This window comes from Nematostella vectensis, chromosome 12 (assembly GCF_932526225.1).
Source record: "Nematostella vectensis chromosome 12, jaNemVect1.1, whole genome shotgun sequence".
NCBI classification, from domain to species: domain Eukaryota; kingdom Metazoa; phylum Cnidaria; class Anthozoa; order Actiniaria; family Edwardsiidae; genus Nematostella; species Nematostella vectensis.
In genome coordinates this window covers 12602166-12625262 of record NC_064045.1, presented here as the reverse complement: position 1 = coordinate 12625262, position 23097 = coordinate 12602166, and the positions used below count along the sequence as shown (strand labels likewise).

General features: G+C 40.5%; 3 protein-coding genes across 5 annotated transcripts; all 3 read left to right on the top strand.

The window, feature by feature from the left end:
• Positions 1-1130: 1130 nt before the first annotated feature.
• LOC5520608 (QRFP-like peptide receptor) lies at positions 1131-20639 on the top strand. 3 transcript variants are annotated; one of them, XM_032365609.2, is made up of 3 exons: positions 1131-1216; positions 18259-18654; positions 19098-20639. In XM_032365609.2, exons 2-3 carry the CDS (start codon positions 18270-18272, stop codon positions 19736-19738), a joined length of 1026 nt encoding a protein of 341 aa, XP_032221500.2. In that variant the 5' UTR covers positions 1131-1216; positions 18259-18269; the 3' UTR covers positions 19739-20639. The 3 variants fall into 3 exon arrangements, with proteins under 3 accessions (XP_032221500.2, XP_032221498.2, XP_032221499.2); XM_032365607.2 differs by lacking the exon at positions 1131-1216 and adding an exon at positions 8575-8923; XM_032365608.2 differs by lacking the exon at positions 1131-1216 and adding an exon at positions 10929-11721.
• On the top strand, positions 3592-4692 carry LOC125557116 (uncharacterized PPE family protein PPE62-like). Its single transcript, XM_048719423.1, has one exon. It carries the CDS (start codon positions 3592-3594, stop codon positions 4690-4692), a length of 1101 nt encoding a protein of 366 aa, XP_048575380.1.
• LOC125557558 (probable GPI-anchored adhesin-like protein PGA18) lies at positions 16994-18034 on the top strand. The gene has a single exon (XM_048720251.1). It carries the CDS (start codon positions 17001-17003, stop codon positions 17616-17618), a length of 618 nt encoding a protein of 205 aa, XP_048576208.1. The 5' UTR covers positions 16994-17000; the 3' UTR covers positions 17619-18034.
• Positions 20640-23097: the final 2458 nt, after the last annotated feature.

The window sequence follows — 23097 nt, the reverse complement described above, 5'->3', positions numbered from 1 at the left end:
ACATAACATAAGTTTAGTTGTCTTACGATGTTTCGGCGTCAGGGTAGGGTAGTCTTACTTTTAGTTACGTCATCGATGACGTCACGCATCACGAAACCATATCTTGGCACGCCCCTTGACACATGACACCTACCGAGTGTGGTTGTTATACGATGTTTCCTTCGTGAAATATAAATATTTTTATTTTGATGACGTCATCATATTTTTGCTTCTAGTGACGTCATCGATGACGTCACAAACCACGTGACCATAGTTTTGCACCTCCCTTGTCATACATGACACTTGCCAAGTTTGGTTGTCATACGATGCTTTTTGAGGACGGACGGACGGACGGACATCGCGTTACCAAAACTCGAGTCGATGTGTTACCAATATTTGTTTTATATACCACTTTTTGTTAGGTATGGGGCTCCGCTCACGCGGTGCTTCGCTAGCTCCGCTAGCTCCGCTATAAACAAAATAAGCTTTTGTACTTTTTGGTAGACAATTTGAACTTTGCCATTGTCAGCACCCATCGTCGTCACCTGCGTTCCTCTATCTAAAGTTGTATTGTTTTTAACTTTGTTAATGTGACTTTGCCGAATTCTCTCGATAATGCTCTTAACTTTTTGTTTGCACCTGTTGCCTTAGAGGAACCAGAATATGATCAAGCGCGAAGCCAAGGGTTTGTCCGGAATGGGGTGGGGGGGGGGGGAGGTTGCGCAGGTATAGATATTTGGTATGTGTAAATTCTTAAAAAAAACTATTTTTGGCAACCAAGAGAGGGTGGGTACGCTCTCGTTACACACCCATAGCCACGCCCAGGGTTTGCGTGACGCAAAATTCTACCGTTTTTTTTGCTTTTTATCGAGAGGCCAACACCCGATGAAGACAATATTTTCCAATTGAATTTAGGGAAACGTAAGTAAGGACATGCCAGGAAAACGCAAGTAGGATTCGGGATCAAAATGTCGTCATGGGAAAATGGATTTGATGGCCGGATGAATTTATTGTGGATCCTTGTCCTATGGAGTTCCAACATCAAAACTCCTTTATTTAAATAGAAGTAATAATTGTCATAGTTAGCGGGCGTCCAATCAACATTTTTTTCTTATTTATGCGTTCAGCTGTCACATTTGATTTTCGCCGTATAATGACCGCAGTACTCTGACGATTGACGTTAGTTCTGTTTTTGATGGATGACAAGTAGACGACAGTTGATTCATCGCCCACAAAAGTAAGTTCATATTGTTCCGCAATTTTATTTCTCTCATTCCCGGCTTAGAAAAACGGAGATGGACAAGGAAATGGAGACGTTAGAACTGACGCACGTGTGAAATTTACTCCTTAAAATGGCAAATTCTACTCACATTTCTCATCACCTCTGAATGACTTCACATAATTAGCCTAAGTGCTTTACCTATATACGATAATGCTCTCAACTTTTCTCAACATTAAATTTCGCATTTTGCAGATAAAATGTGTCTAATGCTCGTCTCAAAATTTGCCTTTAAAAAATAAATCATCTTTAAAATTTTAGTGAAATCTCCGGCTGCAACTTCTAGAAAGGTTTTTCATAAGAATAGAATAATTTGCAAACAAAAATATTCATACTTTTGTTCTCATATGTTGCATATGTTGTAATCCTGAATGTTAATTTCTATCAATATTTTTCTTTATGTTTTTGAGACTCTGGATATGACAAAATCTTGTTTAGTTCACTTTGAATATTGAAAAAAATCATTTCAGGAAAATATCATGAGTTTCCTTATATCCTTATTTTGTGATTTTATTGTAGGATGATTGGATTAAAATTGTTTAGTTTACCTCATTCGCATTATTGATTTTTTGAAACAGTAAACTCGCATAAAATTACGCGACTCATTGGAGTGTAGAATAAGCATTACGGCACGGTATGAACGAAGCGTGGAGTTCGACACTTAGTCGTTTTCGCCATATTACAGCCGTGCACGGAGAGAGAAAAACTAGATGCACTGCCCTTTTTTTTTTCGCCATTTTAAGCGAAAATGAAAAGTTCTGACTTTAAAAACCTCCAACTGTTACTTAGAACCGTCAAGCGATGGCTTTGAGCTTGAAAAAAGTTTCAAATGGCGACATGCGAATGATCGGCACATAACGAACGAAGCCTGGCAGCATTCGACACAGCCGTTTTCGCCATCGATCGCCAAGCCACACAGGTAAGTTAAAATATTTTCTGGCGCTAATCTTTGGCTATGGATTACTAAGACTGCTTTATCCACCAATATCTGGACGATAGCCATCATTAAAAGCCAAGAAACCACCCTTTTAATAAAAAAAATCACGCCAAGCCAAAAGAGGCCGTGCAAGAGCTACATAAGCTCTTGGAAACGCTAGATACACGGCTGTCACGTAAATATTCGGTTCGCTTCGAAAAACTCAATCTAAAATCAAAATATTTAACATATAAATTGTGAAGAATCGTTTCTAAAGGATCAGTGAAAAATATAAACACAGCAATACATTTCTAAGGCCCAACATAACATAACAGAACAGAACAACAAAACAAGTTGGACAAAGCTTTGGGGGAGGGGAGGTTGACGAATTGCATTGAAAAGGGTATTTCTTACTTTTTTAGCCAGAATCTATACCATTTTTTTATTCTAATTCTTCCGTTTATTAAATAATCTACAGAGCTGTAGCATGCCTCAAAATGTTGGCGGAGGGTGGGGGCACAATACAGAAAAAATGGTAAAAAATGATGGAATGTTATGGAAAATAGCTTTCTTATACATATATTTATCTGTTTCGATACCATGCACTGATCTGAAAAGAGGAGGGTTGATGGCCCCCCTTGTGAAAACTCATATGAAAAATGCCTCAATACTTCCGGAATGCTCCGCCCCTAAGCGATGGTTCATGTACAAGTTAGGATGGAAATATAATGGTGTTAATTCTGGTGTTGTGTAGGTTGTTGTAGTGGAAGGGGAAGGCTAAGTGGATGGGGTGCTAGATGTGGCATATAGTACAATAAAGGAGGGGCTCTGTTGCTAGTGTGCTGGTGATATGGCAGGAGGGCTGTCCCTAAAGGAATTTGTCATAGGTGAGAAAACGTGTTCAGCTGGCTCTTAACATGGAGAAATTAACCAGCAGTTGGTGCTTAGGGAACCTAAGGAACCCTTAGAAGAGGAACTATGGAGCAGAGGAGCTTTATGCCAGGAGGGGTATTCAGCGGCTTAGTCAGGATATTTAACTGAAAGAGGGGCCAGAGACCCTTTCAAGGCATTTTCTCTTGTATTTTAGATAATGTCCTTATACATTTACTGTACTTTTGGCTCCTAAAGGGGTGGGAGGCCCCCCTTGGCCACCCCCCTGGCTACGCCCCTGGTATGCCAGGTGTTATCTCCTGCAAATCACCCCATTAAATCCATTTCAACTAAAATACCTATATACAACCACACTTCCAGACCAAGTTCATATTTAGTTTATCTTTAAGATTCTTTATGATAAGGTTTACTAATCATAGTGACGTATGAATAAAAAACAATCAGAGATTATTAATTCAACATATCTAATCTTTGCGATTATGTTCTTACGTGGTTATGTGTTTTAGAGGGCCACATTATGATAATTATGATTATCTCAAGATATACAGTGCTCATGGACATACACAGGTGGTGTGCAGGGCGCATGCGCACCCCCTTGGAGGCCAGAAAATGGGTCGTTTCTTCAAATATTTTCCTCTTTCCATATCCCCCTTCAACCAATGCTGGGTACACTAATGCTGGGTACACCAATGCTGGGTACACCAATGCTGGGTACACCAGTACTGGGTACACCAATGCTGGGTACATAAATGCTGGGTACGCTAATGCTGGGTACACCAATGCTGGGTACACCAATGCTGGGTACACCAATGCTGGGTACACCAATGCTGGGTACACCAATGCTGGGTACACCAATGCTGGGTACACCAGTACTGGGTACACCAATGCTGGGTACATAAATGCTGGGTACGCTAATGCTGGGTACACCAGTACTGGGTACACCAATGCTGGGTACATAAATGCTGGGTACGCTAATGCTGGGTACACCAGTACTGGGTACACCAATGCTGGGTACATAAATGCTGGGTACACCAATGCTGGGTACACCAGTACTGGGTACACCAATGCTGGGTACATAAATGCTGGGTACGCTAATGCTGGGTACACCAATGCTGGGTACGCCAATGCTGGGTACGCCAATGCTGGGTACATCAATGCTGGGTACGCGAATGCTGGGTACACCAATGCTGGGTACATAAATCCTGGGTACACCAATGCTGGGTACACCAATGCTGGGTACACTAATGATGGGTACACCAATGCTGGGTACACCAGTACTGGGTACGCTAATGCTGGGTACGCCAATGCTGGGTACGCTAATGATGGGTACGCCAATGCTGGGTACACCAATGCTGGGTACACCAATGCTGGGTACACCAGTACTGGGTACACCAATGCTGGGTACATAAATCCTGGGTACACCAATGCTGGGTACACCAATGCTGGGTACACTAATGATGGGTACACCAATGCTGGGTACGCTAATGCTGGGTACGCCAATACTGGGTACGCGAATGCTGGGTACATAAATGCTGGGTACACCAATGCTGGGTACGCTAATGCTGGGTACGCGCCTGGTGCTAACCTTAATGAAAAGAATGATGCAGTAATTATTATGATTGCATAGCTGTCAGCTCTCCCGCATAAGACACTTGTCACATGATTTTGGACCTCACCATAAGCCTATAATATTTGTGAGAGTATTCATACAGTCTCTGTATTCACCCGCATTGGCTCTCGGGTTTTTTTTTGCATATTTACTGTATTTCACCTGCAAGATTTCTGTTCAAGTTGGGTTGACAGCTATATGTGATTGTTAGTATTACCATTGTCATCACCACCATTATTATTATTATTATTACTACTATAATATTATTATTTCATATTTCCATAATCGAAATTTAGATGCTGCTTGCAGACAACTAATAATAATATGATGATGATAAATAATTGAGGGTGATAACCACAGTCTTATATAAATAATCAAACAAACAAAAATAAAAACCAACAGATAAAAATATACACCTATTTCAATAAAGGTTGTCAGTGCAAATGGCAAATGGCGATTAGCAAATGGCAGTTCTACGACCGAAAGTAACCATGCGTCTCGAAGAATATTGATAAATCAAACAATTATCCATTAAAGGTTACCAATGCTTGGCCCTGACGTTGCTGGACTTTATTTTACACCTTCAATTTTACGAATAATTAGTACCCAGCCATTAACCATTTGCCTTTCGCCATTTGCACTGACAACATTTTTTGAAGTAGGTGTATATCAAACACCAGAAATACAAATTAACAGACAAATAAATGAAATAACATAAACATTATATAAAAAAATTATAAATATAATAGACAATATGAGAATAAATCTGTGAATTTAAGTTAAAGTAAATAAGTAAGTAAATAAATAAATAAATAAATGATTAAATATATTATTGAATAAACGCAAGAATAAGAATATAGAAGCGATACAGATTCGGGCAAAAAGAGTAAGAAATACCCTTTTCAATTCAATTCATCACCCTCCCCTCCCACAAAGTTTTGTCCACCATCTTGTTTTGTTGTTATGTTCTGTTTTGTCTTAGAAATTTATTGCTGTGTTTATATTTTTACTGATCCTTTAGAAACGATTCTTCACAATTCAGATGTTCAATATTTTGATTTTAGATTGAGTTTTTCGAAGCGAACCGGATATTTATGTGACAGCCGTGCGTTTCCAAGGGCTTACAGAGCTCTTGCACGGCCTCTTTTGGATTGGCATGATTTTTTATTAAAAGAGTGGTTTCTTGGCTTTTAATGATGGCTATCGTCCAGAAATTGGTGGATAAAGCAGTCTTAGTAATCCATAGCCAAAGATTAGCGCCAGAAAATATTTTAACTTAGTTCTTACCTGTGTGGCTTGGCGATCGATGGCGTAAACGGCTGTGTCGAATTCCAGGCTTCGTTCATTATGTGCCGAGCATTTTCAAGCTCAAAGCCATCGCTTGACGGTTCTAAATAACAGTTGGAGGTTTTTAAAGTCAGAACTTTTCATTTTCGCTTAAAATGGCGAAGGAAAAAAGGGCCGTGCATTTAGTTTTTTTCTCTCCGTGCACGGCTGTAATATGGCGAAAACGACTGTGTCGAACTCCACGCTTCGTTCATACCTTGCCGAGCATTTGCGGGCCGCTTGTTGTTTCATAGCTTTTTATGCTAAAAATCATCGCTTGCCTGTTCTAAATAATCGCGGAAGTGTTTTAAAGCCAGAAACTTGTTATTTAGGCTAAAAATCGAGAAAATGGGAGACAGCCGTGCAGCTAGATTTTTTTCCTCCTTTACCGGAAGCCGTGCAAGTAGACACTGCGTAAGCATTATTGTGATATCGAATAAAGTATTGTATGGGTCTGCTGGACTCAGGAAAGGTAATGCTATATGCAAATAAAAACCAGTCTACAAAGACATTAACGCAAAAACAGTAGTCTAATAAGAGAACTAGATGCCTTAAAATGAGTTTTTCTATTCAGACTTAGAATAACATTCCAAAGAAAACTCATCGATTCTACAGAGCTTTTTTTCCTAAAATACTAAGGTCATCTAAACGTCTAAATTGTCTCTAGTATAAAATAAACGTATTACTGTCGAATCCGTTGTATCGCGACGCCGCATTTTCAAAACATCGATTTGTTTTTGTCTTTTGGGATTTTCTGTTCCGCCAGTCAAATTATTCTAAGCCAATCTGATTCTTGCCATCTCTCGCCTAGTGCAGGCAGTTGCCTGGCTTTCTGTCGCGACACTGGTTTTCATCCATCCAGAGAATAGCCAGGGAAGTGCAGCACAAAGCGAGATTGGCTCAGAATGGTTTTACTGAAGGAACAGAAAACCAAAACATATCGTGTTTTGAAAACGCGGGTCGCGATACAACGGATTCGACAGTAAAATAATGGCATACTGCTACTTGCAGCGCCTTGGAAGGGCACATGAAAGCTAAGTACACTGTATCCAGTGAACTGTGAGGAAAGTTAGGATACATTTATACCGACACACGCACGATTAGGGTGTGATTTTGGAGTGACTCTCAACCGAGCGCAAGACATCGGGAGAGTCGGTGATGTGGAAACTGGTCGAGATACTACCACGAAGTGGAAATCTAACCAGGCTCCTTAGCGGTACTGTCAGATCAGCCACACAAGGCAGCGATGCGATAACAGTACGGCTAAGATGCCACAACGCTTCCAACAGGCGTCCTCCGGTAGGGTATCTATAAACTGGTTCACTACAAAATTGGACCCATGTGGGATAGAAGTTATTTTCTACTCGAATGATATTTATCATTTAATTTATTCTTTGGGACTATTTAAGTATTTATAATATTTATAATAAAAATCGATTTATTAAAATGAACAAGCTTTGCCTTGTCATTCATACTGGAACCGTACACTACGCATGCGCAGTGTGATGCATAACCAGATAGCAGCTAAATTATCATCTGAGATTCACAATTCTCAACGCTCGCCAACAACCCCTTCCCTAGACACTCATGCTTGGAGCCAGACACAAGAATACGGTACATAACACCAAGTGGAATTTAGATTTGACATTACTGGATCGGAACAGTAGCTTTTTAAAACGCTTTCTTTTCTCCCGAGGCATATTGCAAACCCATGCTCCACTTAAGTTCTCACTTGGCAGGGTCGCTAGCCAGGGGGGGTGATCTAGGGGGCCCGCCCCCCCCCCTTATAACAGACAAAATCAGTAAATGTATGAGACAGGAGAAAATGCCTTGAAAGTCCCTTTTGACCCCCCCCCCCCCCCCCCCTTGTTAAACATCCTGCCTACGCCGCTGCTTGGGGCAATTTGGGAATGAAAAGTTTTGAAAAGATACGAGTTGTAAGCTGAAATAAAATAACAAGAAGACCCAGTGCACCTCGTTCGCTTGGGCGCCACAGAGAAGCCATTAAAAAACATTTTCCTATAACCCGAAATGAAAACCAACAATCAGACTACAGTATTTTTATCTTTATATTAGAATTGCGCCCTGACCCATAGATACTTCCCTTGTATTGAACGAATGTCATTTTAATTTATTCAGTTTTGAAATCTGTTCTTATATATACACCACGTTTTTTTTTTAATTTCTAACTCGGTAATTCGAAATATAACGGTTAAACAAAACTACTAAGGATAGCAAACAACAAGCGGTCTCGCAAAACGTGGCTCAATTGAAATTATGTCATTATTTGAAACATTATGACATACTTTGAAATATTTCATCCGCTTTGTGTTTGCAGGAAAGTTAATTCATAAGCTTGTTGACCCCGCTCCACTGTGCAATTTTCAGCCTTGTTTGCTTACTCGGGGTGCGGTCCAAAATCCTTCTAAGGGATGTTGATAATTGTAATAAAAAAGTGCCGACAATTAGAGGCCTAGGAATTACACGAAGTTGGTGTGTTGACTTGTAAGACTACAGGCGAAAATACGAAGAATACAAATACTGACGATTATAGTAAAATAACAGCATACAACTTCCGCACTTGTCCTGTGTGTACACAAAGTCCCAACCAATCACATTGCACGAATAGTAAACTGCTTGGGTTTGTAATAATAGAATGGAAACAGAAAGTGATATTTTAAAACAGATGCGATGTTGGTTTCTAACTAAGTGAACTTAGCTATTGGAGAGAGAAAAGGCCATTCCTTTAGCCAATCATGTTGCACGAGAAGTAAACTGCTTGGGTTTGTAATAATAGAATAGAAACAAACAGTTGCTGTTCTAAAAGCAGATATGAAGTTGTTTTCTAACTAATGCCACTGGGTATTTCTTGGGAGAGAAAGAGTCATTATTCCTGTGTGAATAAGAGGGAATCTGTTTTAAGGTGAGTTAACTTGCGCTTATTTTCTACAACTCACTAAAGAAACTAGTTGATTCTTCCTTTAAAGAATTGAATAAATGCGAAATATCTGTAATTTAATTCTGCATTTTGTCACTTTTTCCTTCAAGAAATATAATATGAAGATGAACTTCTTTTTTATTAAAAAGATTGCATTTTTCACGTTATTATGTGATTCTCTAATTTACGTACAATATAATACACTAGTATTGTTTTTTTTTTAATTTTGACAGATAAATTAAAAGGCCAAAGTCCTAGACAAATGTCATATTTTCTTCAAACATTCGCTATTTGTACTTCTCAAATCATGAAATTCGAAAAATAATATATGGGCGCAACATTGTTGATTTTCGGGCAGCCGGATAGAATCGTGACTTGGTTTCTGGACGTTGTTAATAACAGGAAAATTCCAAATGATCAAGCCTCTTGAGGAAAGGAAATAGAGGCAGGTGCGTTAGTTCTTGCTCAAGGATCTTTGTCAGCCCTTACAATCGTAAGTTGCGTCAGTTATTTTCTAATGGATTTTGGAGGTAACCAAAGAACTGATTACTTTATTTTAAAATGAAAAAAATAAAAATAAATAAAGATCTTCGCTCGAATTGCTTATTGGCTTTAATCCCTTGCGTTTATGAAACACCAGACAAACACTGGAACGATTAAAAGAATAGAAAAAATTCGTTCCAAAACGCGCCGCTAATATTTTTTCAACTGCTGTACGCAATAAGTATTTTCTTTTTCATTAAAGATATGACACCCCACATTTTTTTTCTTTTGGGTGTGGGCGAGGGAGATCAAACAACGTTAGTTTACGAGTAGACAGGCACATTGCAAAACCAATGCAAATGCAAACAAAAACGTGACAACAAACAAAATAACGAGTATAATAGCTGTACTTATAGAGGCGACAGAATGATTAGAATAATGAACAAAATAAACTGCTTAGGTAGTCGTACCATGAAGACTGGATAGTGATAATTAGAATAGCAAACAGAGAAAAATTAAAAAGACGTAATTACTGAGGGAAAAGAGTTTTAGATGTGTTTTTTAGCCTTCATTGCCATCCCTACCATAAACTTCATCATTTTTCTTCTTTTTCTTCCTTAAGGAATCTCTGAACTTTCGCCTATTATTTAAACATCTCAAAATTTTTAGTCAAATTTTCACTGAAAGTATTTTGCCCCTTCAAAATGCAAAAACAAATTATGTTTTCTTCTACTTTTTCGAATTAAGAACTCTACTCATGCTTTTCACCCCTGGGGTTCACTCGTATTCTAAAACAACGATGTCTTTTCAAATGAAAATGAAAATAACTTTTAATACTGCTAATTTTACATTATACCCAACAAAGAGGAAAATTATTAATTATTGTTGTTTTTAACAGATTCTTTTAGCTATCGTTTCCCCATGCAGAAAACATTCTTATCAAAAAATAACTAATTATTGTTAAACTTACAAGCCATAAGTAATATGTTACCGCCGTTGCTATAGTAATATTTTACGGACAGGTGATAATCAATCGATAAGAGGGTTTGGAATGGAATATGATCAGAAATACAATGAAAGAAAAATACTCTATGTATTTCACAAGTCCTTTTTTTTCATCTTATCAAGGGAAGAAGGGTCCATTAAATACAAAGTTAACCTTTTTTTTCCTTTTCCATATTTTAGTTTTTAGTTTTTTGAACCGTAGATAAAAGTTGAGGTCTATATTCTTTTTTTACCGTACGGTTACCAAAATGTCTATCATTATCGTAAAGAAAGAATATAAATTAGTATTGCTTGTTGTGTAGACCTTAAATTTCGAGCATTTCAATTTGAAGTATTTTTCAACATGCTCATAAAATTCAGTGGGATACTCAGGCAAAATGTCTTATTGCTCTAGGTTGGCTTGATTTTTATAAAATCAAGCAAATGAAGTTTCCAAAACTGTCCTTTATTTCCCATGGACGCCATTCGAGCGCAAAAAAAGGGTGGGGGGAGGGGCGCTAGGAGGTGAACATTAGGGACTTTAAGCAGCGACCGGCAACGCGAACGGCGACGGCAGAAAACAATTGTCTTGTATATTTTAGCCAATTTTCTTCAAACGACAACGTGAAAACTTCAAGTTTACGGTCTAGCGAGGAAGGGGACGTTTGCGCTAAAATACTAGACTTTCTATCCTTTTTCGTTATGTTGGAAATAAGACTCTAGGCTTTACTATAGTTTTTTTTGTGGAATTTACAAACGAGTGAATTTTATCAAAACTAGCTTAAAATTGAGCGCAAAGTATGAAAGCTTTTTGAGGGATCACGTTCTCCCTGCAGTCGCCGTCGTTAAAGTCTCTATTAGGGAGCGTGTCGCAGTCGTCCGTGATAAACTCTTTATTTTTCGTCTACTGCGTCCATATCCGGTCTAGAGAAATGATCGCCCAAGCAGGTAATATAACCCTAGAACATCAGGGTCCCTAGTCCTGACTCCCTGACGGGTTTCTAAATTTGTTTGCGTAGAATTAGTGATAGCTCTTCACCAAAAAGAATGTCATAATGTCATGCCAATGTATTAATTAAAATTATTTTTTCGAATAGAAAAATAAAGGCACCCCTTTGACTCTTAATAGATCTGTCCGGAAGTACGTATAACCACCCGCCAATTAAGGATCGCTTTTTTTAACAAATGCCTGTTTGACAACCGTAATGCTAGCATTCGCATGAGAATAAGAACAGATGAAAACACGGCCAGGCCCTGTTGGCTGTTACACTCCATCGCCCAAATCACCAGGAAATTCATCAAAAACCTATAGAACGGTGAGGTATTTGAAAGGAAAAACTTCATTTGGACTGAAATAAGATTCTGTTAAATACGGCTTTTCAATATCGTGACTTTTCCCATTGAGTGGTGCTGTTTTGAAAATGAAATGATTAAAACTCAGAGCCAATTTAGACTGAAAAACATTTCCCTATCTTTATTTTTTGCTTTAGAGGCCACGCGTCATTTCTCGCCCCTTCGTAACAACTCAGGGTATTGGCTTTTAGAAAGTTTTTACCACGAACCATTAGGCGGCATATTTCTTTAACCTCTTAAACAAAACGCAAAAGACGTTTTTAACTACATGAGAGTCCTTTTTTTATCAGACTAGATCCTGTTCATGGCCATGGTTTCAACTGGAGATAAGACCAGCAAAGGAAAATTGCAAATTTTTGTTATCACATTTTTTGGATATGTTATCAAACTGTGTTGGTTTATCAGGTTTTAGCGCAGGCTTTTTTTTAAACGTTGCGTGCTGTTATCACTGCCAAATACTTGTAATGAAATGATTTATGGCAATGATGTGAAGTGCCAATGAGTGTAATGGGTGCAATAGGGGCAAAGAAATGAGACTATAACCGGTGTTCAAGCCGGAGGGCGTTCTACAGGATACGCGAACTATTACACCTATTATCAAATCTATGCGGAATCCGGGTTTCGACATAATTATTCGCCAAAGCTAGTACTTCGTGGATGTCATAACCATTCTCAAATTTGAGACGGTCTATAAATCGAATTCCTAAAATCACACTACATGAAGTATTAAACTCTTCGCCCGACATGATCCAGCCGCTCAAAACACGATAGCGTTTAGCAACGATATGCACTGGAGAGTAATTTGCCATTAATATTTACAAGACTCATCTGTTAAAGAAAATTGCAGAGCACTCTGTTGGAAAATCAATCGTCGTATACGATACAACCAGCCGCGTGGTTCCTGGAGAGGGGGGGGGGGCAAGATGGCGCCCGATCACCGAACGGAGAGGGTTTTCCGCGATAATAACACCGAGTACCGCCTGCAAGCAGGCTAACAAAACCTCATGATTCAATTTGATAAAATTCAACAAGAACCGCAATCAACATAGTTTATATTAACGATATTTCTAAAGAATACTTAGAACTGAAGAGCTTTGTCATAAAGAAAGCCAAATCTCAGGTGCGGTATCATCAAATTTAATTTCATGTAATAAAAAGGCGTTTTAAAAAAGTAGAAGGGAAGGGTCATTATTCGGGGGGGGGCGGCTGTAATGTTTGGGGGGAAGGTTGGTATTTTTTAGCATCGTTTGGGGGGGGGGCCTCAATTTTCGATACAGGGTTTAGGGGAGGGCCTTATTTTTTAAACAGGTATTCTGATCAATTTCCGAGCCTCCTAAAAGACTGGAATAAATTTGTTCGGCAAAGTTTTTCGGGAGAGAACCCCAGAAAAATATGTATAAGATTTCAGTTGGGAAGGAGCTAAAATGGTGCTGTTATCTACTTAAAATAATTAGCATTTCATATATTTGAAAATAGCAACATTTTCACGGGGGAGCATGGCCCCAGATCCCCTATACAATAGAACCACACCCCTGAAAATTTGGCTAGAAATGAACTTTTCTCCCATGAGCATGTCTAAGTCAATGAAATTAAAATGTGCTGTAATCGTCAAAACTGAAACAATTAATATCAAAAAGATGCGTGGGCTAAATTTAGTTTCATTAAAATCTATAACCCCTTATCGTACTATATGTACATTAAATGACTAAATAGACAAAGTGTTTCCATAAAGCTAATTTAACGGCCAATATTCTCCATCTTATGTACTCACTTAATTTTCGCGCATCCTAATTTTCACGTCATTTTATTTTCGCGAATCTTTTAAAATCGCGAAATTCGCGAAATAAAAGTGACGCGAAAATAAAGTGAAATAAGGTGTTTTATTTTATTTATTTTATTTTTATTCTATTCTAAAAAACGCAGCAAAACACAAAGCTTTTACCTAGCTAGCACTCGTAACTATTGTGTTCAATTTCCTAACAATCATCATATAATAAAAAATCATCAAATCAAATCAAACGTTTGTGAAAAAAAACATATCAATTCAGATTTTGTGTTTTATTGTTGAAGTTGTTTATTAAAGGTCAAGATTTATTTTGTATTCAGTTCAATTTGGTTAATTATACGATTGTAAAAATATCATACAACACAATTATGAATATCAACTAACACGTTTCTAGATAACCTGTCGTGTTGCAGGAACACAGTAAAATCGTTACAACCAATCGGATAAAATCGAATATGTAAATTCTATCAGCTCAGAATATTTCCTTTTCTGGAAACACTTATTTGTTTTGACATTCGAGGCATCAAAACATTGAAACAACCAATCACAGATGAAATTGTAAGATGACGTCATAACACTTGCTTGACCTAAGTAAAAAAAACATGGCGGCCATAGAGAGACGAGAATGAGAGCATAAAACAGTATCTTTCTGCTTTTTGGTAGGGTTTTAGACGTATCAAAACTTGAAAGACTTGTAGAAAAAGCCTTTGGGCGCAAAGATGTGGTATAATTCATATTTCGAGTGGCTATGTTCGGTGGGAAAGTCCAATTCGCTACAGTCAATAGATGACGGCGAGGGTGATGGCCATCACGATTTGAATTACAGCTTAGAAGCGTAATTATAGTATACTGGAATTCGAAGGCACAACTAACGGTGGACAAGCAGGCATGAATTCTTGACCCTAGAGTTGACTACTCAGTACTGCAAATGGTATTCGTTGCGTCCTCCGAAGCTCATAATGCATGCATAAATACATGCCTTACGGTGTGTTGTGTTTAGTCTCAATGTGTTATATATGCAGCCCGCCCGAGTTTGTCGGTCGATCCTGAACATTCAGTATTCAAATTGCCTTGTGCAGGCGCTGTTTAAAGCTCAATGGGGGTCTAGAATTTTTCAAAGGTGGTTCAATTTGGGAAAACTATTACAATAGCTTTGTGCTTAAAAGGATTAGACCATTGGACCACAGAACCACACTTGGATCAGCCACTGCAGAAAATGACACATACAGTTTCATATTTGTTTTAATGACTTAATAGTGGTATAAGCTTAAATCATCTCATCTGCTACACACAAAAAGCATGTGGTACACAGAATATCAAATAAAACAAATAGAAGTCACAGTTTAATTTTTTTTTGCTCACATTTACTTTGACTGAAAATTTTCTACCAGAAAGAATTCAAATCATTAGAATTCTGTTGGAGTAAAATTGTTTAGGAGAAGAATGATGTATGCCTGTGACGAAGAGTTATTACTATTTGTACAAAACACTCTTATGAACGACATCCTTTCTCTGGATATGGCGGGAATAAATGAAACATACATTACAATTTTGAAGAGGTATATTGTAGAAATCAATGACTCGAAGAACTACCGCAAGTACCTGAAACAACTTTTGCAAAAGCGGCTCCCGAATGTGAAATTTGTTCCATCAGTACGCAAAAACGAGGCTGAGAAAATTGTCCTGTCCGGGACAATCAGCAAATCGATTGAGTTACATTCTGCATATCATGATGATGGTGAGAAGATTGCGCATTTGAAAAATGTGGCCTCGATGTTACGGAAGGAGATCATGCAGCAGAGATCAGAGATCATGGAACTGGTCTTTTAATGGGAGCTTCGAGGACTTCGAAAATCCCCATTTACTACAGTTTTTCCTGAGTAACCTCCTTTTTGGCCGTTGTGTCATGAATGTGTCAGGAAAGCGCAATGAAGAAATTGACAAAGTTATCGACGTCACCTGCCAAGTCCTTGTCCAGAACGCTAGAAGTGATCGTCAAGTGAAACATCAGCCTAAAGAAGACAGCGAGTTTATGCAGACTGTGGACATGCCGCTTTCCATCGGTCTTCCCCTTGCCATTCACTCAAGAGTGCGCGACAAGAATCTTGTCACAAACCTGTATGACGTGTATACCGGGAGCAACTATCGAAGTATTCTTGATATCTAAAGGCGTGTAAAGCAAGGTGTTCTTACGAGGATGAGAGAGACTGGAGGATTTTGCTTGCCTGAGTTTGTCAAAAGAGGTGTAAATGTTTGGTTTGCTGTGGATAACATAGATCTTTTGGAAGACACACCGACTGGGCAAAACACGTTTCATGGAACAGTGATCGTCTTAAATCAAAGAGCAGAGGACGGAGATCCAGTTCACCAGCCACTTGTTATCCCAACCAAGATACCATCTAAAGCAATTGGCTTTGCGGTCAGTTATCAGCAACAGCCAATCATAAAGCCCAAGCCAATACGATTTGCAAGCAATACTCTGGGCAAGAGGGAGCAGCTCGTCTCCAACGACTATACGCGGACCTGGGCGCTTGCCAACTATGATGCAATTGATAACACGGGTAAATCCTTACACGAATCTGCTCAAGTCTTAGATGTGGAGATGCAATCTTTCGAAGAAGAAGGAGAAGGAGGAAGAGCGGGAGGTAGCGGAAGAGGAGAGGGCGAAGGACAAGGAGGAGGAGGAGGAGGGGAAGCAAGAGGGGCAGAAGGAAAAGAAGAGGAAAATAGTCCAAGTTTTTTCGCCGCTGTGAAGACCCACCTAGCCATTGGAGTAAAGAGCACGCTTCTAGTGGCGGCAACGAAAAAGCTGAAATGGAAACCGAGACCGTACGCGCCGACGTCTCTGACAATTCTATAATTTCAGTGAAAGAATGCGCTTGCAAGGGCAGAAGTGTCTCAAAAGAAGACGTGCTACCAACATGGGCAGCAACTAAATCCCTCCTCATATCGAACAACCGAGCTACCGAACGTCAAAACATCACCAACTTTGAAGTTGTCGCTCCACTGCTCGGGACCTCGCCTATAGATTATGCAACTCTTTATACAGCTCTGATGATGACTCAGGGAATCTCAGCTGTTGTTGTCGGACCCGAGAGGCGTACCATCATAACACTTGATCTCGATCTATACAGCCGTGCCCTGCAGATCCAGCAGTCAGTGGGCAACTCCAACTGGGTTCTAAAAGCTGGCGTGGCCTCGAGTGTCTGTTGTAATTTACTGCCTGCTCCAAAAGTTGCCCATTGAGCTAACAAGATGTGGATGTAAGACCGGTTGCAAGGGAAGATGCAGTTGTTCAAAGAACGCACTCCCTTGCACTCCATTGTGTAAATGCTATACAGGGAGCTGCGAAAATCCTAACAGAGAATCTCAAAACACCGCAGACGACTTGAATGATTGATCTTGCTGAAGCTCTCCAGGAGCAGCATCGTCTTGCCACCAGCAACAGCATCGTCTATGCAACCAGGAGCAGCATCGTCTATGCCACCAGGAGCAGCATCGCCTATGCCACCAGCAACAGCATCGCCTATGCCACCAGGAGCAGCATCGTCTATGTCACCAGGGGCAGCATCGTCCATGTCGCCAGGAGCAGCATCGCCTATGCCACCAAGAGCAGCATCGTCCATGTCGCCAGGAGCAGCATCTTCTGTGTCGCCAGAAGCAGCATCGTCTACCACGCCGGGAGCATCTTCGTCTATGCCACCAGGAGCAGCATCGTCTGTGTCGCCAAGAGCAGCATCATCTTTGTCACTAGGATCAGCATCGTCTATGTCTACACGAGCAGCGCTGCCTGTTTCGCCAGGATCAGCATCGTCTATGTCTAAACGAGCAGCGCTGCCTGTTTCGCCAGGAGCTGCATCGTCTATGTCTACACGAGCAGCGCTGCCTGTTTCGCCAGGATCAGCATCGTCTATGTCTAAACGAGCAGCGCTGCCTGTTTCGCCAGGAGCAGCATCGTCTTGCAATTTTTCGAGACACATAGTTCTACTAACTGATGCAATGGCGATTATTGATTTCTGGAAGTGGCTATCTAAACAATTCACATTCCCCCTCGTATTGGTTAAAAATACTTAATACACCGCTGTGAATATAGAAAAAAGTAGATATGTTTGTTTAACTATTAAAATTAGACAGCATTTTTGAAAGGAGAAACATGTTCGAAGCTTCATGGTGGATTTCATTATGTTTGTCAAATCCAAGATGGCGGATCCAAGATGGCCGCCGTCAAAAATCCGGCTACAAATTATTTTGTCAAACATTATTTCAATGGTAACGTCTTTAACGTTATTAATAATAAACACAAAGGACATCTACACAGCGAAGTTTGGTTAACTTAGCTGCAAAACGGGCCGAGTTATTAAAGAAATATAAATATATGCATAAATTAACATACATTATGCGGAATTACGTCAAAAAAATATCAAAACGCGGTCGGAAATATTGGCCCCCAGCATATACTAATTATTCAACCCATAATAGACCCAAAACAGCAAAAAAATCGATTTCAGCACGAAAATCGCACGGGATTACACGCCGCACCACACTATAAAAGGCGAGGGGCTTGAATGATGACGTCATAATCCATTTAGGCCGCCATATTTGTGTTTCCAGAAAAGGAAATACTCTGAGCTGATTATAGTAAAGGACGTATTATGAAGGCTCTTAAATCTAGATACGCCCGATGGACTTAACCTTTGCGTTTATTATTCAACAGAAAACGCTGCCATGACAACCGCAGAGGAGGTAGCGATCGTCGTCGCCTTCTCCATAGTAACCGTGATTGGCGTGACAGGGAATATCCTCGTCTGCCTCGTGGTGCTACTAAACAAGCCGATGCGAACGCCCATGAACTATCTCCTTGTGAACCTCGCCATCAGCGATCTTCTTCTTCTCATCTTCTTCAGCCCAACCTTCATCTTCAAGGGGGCCTACACACACCCAGGGGGTTTGGCAGGGGATGTATTGTGCTCTCTGGTGACGGGGGAAAGCTTTGCGTGGATGGGAGGCTACGCGTCGGCGCTCTTCCTTGTCGCCATAGCAATAGAGAGGTTTTACGCCGTCACAAATCCCCACAGTAATCTTGTGAGCATCACGAACAGCAATCTTAAAAGTGAGTGGGGCATGCCTTGTGGAGGGAGGGGAGGGGAATCCCTAGAGTGAGGTTGAAAGGCATCATCCGGCGGATAAGGGAGAGGACTAGGCATGGATACCCAGGGGGAGGTGGTAATCTGGTGAATATGGCATCCCTTGGGAGGAGTAGGTACGGAAACAGGGGCGTACCCAGCTAAGATTAGCTAGACGGGGACGGGGGTGGGGGTGCACAGTCATAGGTATTATATGGAAAAAATTGAATTTTGGCGGCGCACGTTTCGAATGCCAAGGAGGGGGAGGGGTGCGGACCCCAACCCCCTCCCCATGCATCTCTTTCGAGCTATCTAATTAATACTAACTTCAGATAACAAACGGGAAAGGAGGGTACTGGAGTTGTAGAAAAATCATGGCGCTGGTCTAGATGCTGGCTAATCTTCTAATCGTTTTTGTTCTGAATAATAGTCCTGGTGGTTGTTTGCTGGCTGTTCGCCATCGCCTGGAACGCCATTGGCTTCATCGTCAAGCGCTACAACGAACAACTCGGTTTCTGCACCATGGAGTGGCCAGCGGACTACTCCTTCAAGGTGTACAGCGCGCTATGCTTTGTGGTCCTAGGGGTGATCCCTATTTGCACCATGTGTGTACTTTACTCGAGGGTTATCCACCAGTTGTGGTTTAGGCGCGAAGTGGAGCAGGTGAATAACCAGGAGGCGGACAGACAGCGCCGGAAAAAGGCTACCAAGATGGTGATTGTGGTCAGCTTTATCTACGCTCTCTCGTGGATTCCAGAGCTCAGTATCTTTCTCATCGTGGCGTATGCGCCCACAAGCATCCGCGTAGATATCGCCTATCCCGCTTCTGTCGCTATGGTGACGTTCAATTCGGCAATCAATCCAATAATATACAGCTTCCATAATGAACGTTTCAGACGACATCTTTTGAACCTGCTGCGATGTAGGGTGTCCGGCGGTCGGGTTGCCCCTAACAACCGAACTGTAGGTGCAGGTCATAATAACACGTCGGCTGGTCTGCAGAGCATTTCGATGTCTGACAATGCGAACAAGTCTATCGCTGGGAATAAGTTGGAAAATCAAGCATGCTAATCTCTTTTTATGTAGGACTAACATGAAAGAGCATTAGAATACTTTTTGTTAGGTAGAATTTAAATGCTTATTCTATATTCTAACATATTTCCATACGCTCTTTAATCATCATCATCATTATTATGATTATCATTATTAGAATGAGTATCGCTTTTACTTCACTGGAGGATAAAAGGCGCGTATCCAGGATTGGATCGATCATAGGTATCATACCATTCCTTAATAAAAAACGCCCCACTTTTTGGCAGCCAAGGGGAGAGGGAATTGCCCCCCTCCCCCCTCCCCCGTGTACGCGAGATGATACTAATTACCTGCACAAGTTTGGACACTTCTAGCTTTCCGTAGTGCCCAAAACAGCCAATTCTAGTATTCGAGTTCTACCCCTCCCTTCCATCCTGGAACCATTGTACATAATTTCATTGCATCTAGCAAATAAGATGAACAATCAATTGCCATTCGAAAACAGACACAGCGTAAAAATAGACAACTGTAGATTTGAATGACTTACAAAGGTGTTATATCTTAGTTGTAAATGCTGGATTGTCTCGTTTTAAAAATACATCATGTGTGATACATGCCTATCACAAATGTAATAATAGATATATATGTTGTAAATAATGTACATTCTTTTGATAAGAACTCCTTCATCTCACTTGAGGGTGGGCTGTTCTTATTTTTGGAGCCAGTGCTGAAAAACGCAAGATTAGTTCCAGAACCGCGCGGTTGATCCTTTTTGTTTTGAAATGGCGGCTTTTTACCGGCGAACTGTCAAATTTTGGCGAATTCAGAGAAATGTAGCGCAAAACTAGGGCTATAATTTTATAAAAGAAAAGAATGTATTCAATTCACTTAATGCAAAAGTACTGTATACGTCAACCTTAAATATACAATGCTCATTGTGTGTAAGCTTATTGTCATGTGAATTTAAATTCAACGTGTATTTGACGCAAAAAAGAGATCTGTTTAATACGACAACTGTTTTAATTTGTTTTCATACGACAAAAGTGGTTAAGGGAGCATCCCGTGGTCAATGACATTAAACGTGCGTGTGTACTTAAAACACTAATTGTTCTCGAACAATTGTACAAACAGAGTTTCCCAGAGCGAGTGAGCGCGGCATGTAAACAAAGAGAGACTTCACCCCCGGGGGTTTACTTCGAGAAAAACAGACGGGGGTGCTCGACAGCAAAATCAATTTTAACCCCAAGGGATAGCACTAAGGGCGTGGTCAACAACAATTCTTACCCCTCTAAGAGATAGCACATTGGGTGTGGTCGAAGGAATTTTAAACCCTTAGAGATAGCATTAAAAAACAATGCCCATTTTAATTGGCTGACGGATCCTGTATTCTATGATACCGACAATAACGCTGGAAGTATCAACCGATCAGTATCAACAGATTAGACTTCTAGAAAAACAGAAGGGGGTGCTCGACAGCAAAATCAATTTTAACCCTAAGGGATAGCACTAAGGGCGTGGTCAACAACAATTCTTACCCCTCTAAGAGATAGCACATTGGGTATGGTCGAAGGAATTTTTAACCCTTAGAGATAGCACTAAAAAACAATGCCCGTTTTAATTGGCTGACGGATCCTGTATTCTATGATACCGACAATAAGGCTGGAAGTATCAACTGATCAGTTGACTTGTGGTTTATTGTAAAATACCTTTCGAGCGATTGGGCCACCATTTAGCGTGAGATACCCTAAAAGATAGCAGAATAGGAAAAATCCTCCTCCCCAGGGGTAAAAAACCCCTAAAAGATAGCACAATCGGAAAAATCCTAAAACAACCCCTAAGAGATAGCAGTTGTTAAGAATTTTATACCCTAAAAGATAGGTCGAGCACCCCGGTCTACTTTTCTGGAGAGTCCCCCCCCCCCCCGTGGTCTTCACCAGGCCCGTACCCATGATTTTTCTTGGGGGGGGGGGGGGGGGGGAGGTGCGAAATCCTAAAAAGTGGATCTAATTTTCCCGGGGGGGGGGGGGGGGGTAGGGGGAGGGAGGGAGTTCTCTGATAAAAATCTAACCACCAAGGATGCCTTTGAAGCATTCCTTTGCAGTATCTCCACAGGACGTTTATTTTTGGATTTGGCTACATACCAGAGGGATCTAGCTTATGATTCTTAGTTTTTTCTACAAATAGCTATTTTTTTTCAATATAGTCTATTGAAAACCAAAAGTGGACTTTTGGCCCTTGTGGGGGGGTGCATCCCCCTGGGTACGGGCCTGCTTCATGAATGCTTATGGGCGTTTTGTAAGTTGAAAGTATACGAATAGAAGTGTCCCCAGTCTCTCTGCTATTCTTTTGCCCTTTCTAAATGCAAACCAATTGAATTGGCCCATTTACTCATGCATTTGCATTTGGAATGGTACATGAAAAGAACGGCATCTAAACTCAGTTTTAGCCTTCTAAACCACAGTTGTTTGCACATGGATAGCAAACCACAGAACACTTTATAATAAAACTAAAAACTTTTATCCCAAGCCAAATATCAACAGTCATTAATAAACTGGTGCTTTGTGTGCCCTTAAAGTCAATTTCTGTTTTAAATACTTTGGAACAACCCCTCCACATCTAAAGGTGTTGGGAATATCCAGTGACAATTATACAAAAAGTGCTCTTAAAATCACGCCCGTACCCAGGGGGGTGCAGGGGGTGCGTTCGCTCCCCCCCCCGCCACACACACACACAACAGCGGAAAGTCCACTTAGAGTTCGCAACAGACGTGTTTTCACAAAAACTAAAAAAAATACAAAACTATAGAGAATAAACAAATTAGATAAAAAAGGCAATAATAAACCCCCCGTGGAGAAACTGCAAATGTGAAAAAGTTGTATTTTTATTTAGGGGGGGGGGAGGTGGGTCTGATATTTTTATAAAAAAAACTCACACCCTCCAAAGCCCCCCCCCTCCCCCCGAGGAAAAAATGTTGGATACTGGGCTGGATTGTGTTTATATTTTTACTGATCCTTTAGAAACGATTCTTCACAATTCAGATGTTCAATATTTTGATTTTAGATTGAGTTTTTCGAAGCGAACCGGATATTTATGTGACAGCCGTGCGTTTCCAAGGGCTTACAGAGCTCTTGCACGGCCTCTTTTGGATTGGCTTGATTTTTTTATTAAAAGAGTGGTTTCTTGGCTTTTAATGACGGCTATCGTCCAGAAATTGGTGGATAAAGCAGTCTTAGTAATCCATAGCCAAAGATTAGCGCCAGAAAATATTTTAACTTAGTTCTTACCTGTGTGGCTTGGCGATCGATGGCGAAAATGTGTCGAATTCCAGGCTTCGTTCATTATGTGCCGATCATTCGCATGTCGCCTTTTGAAATTTTTTTCAAGCTCAAAGCCATCGC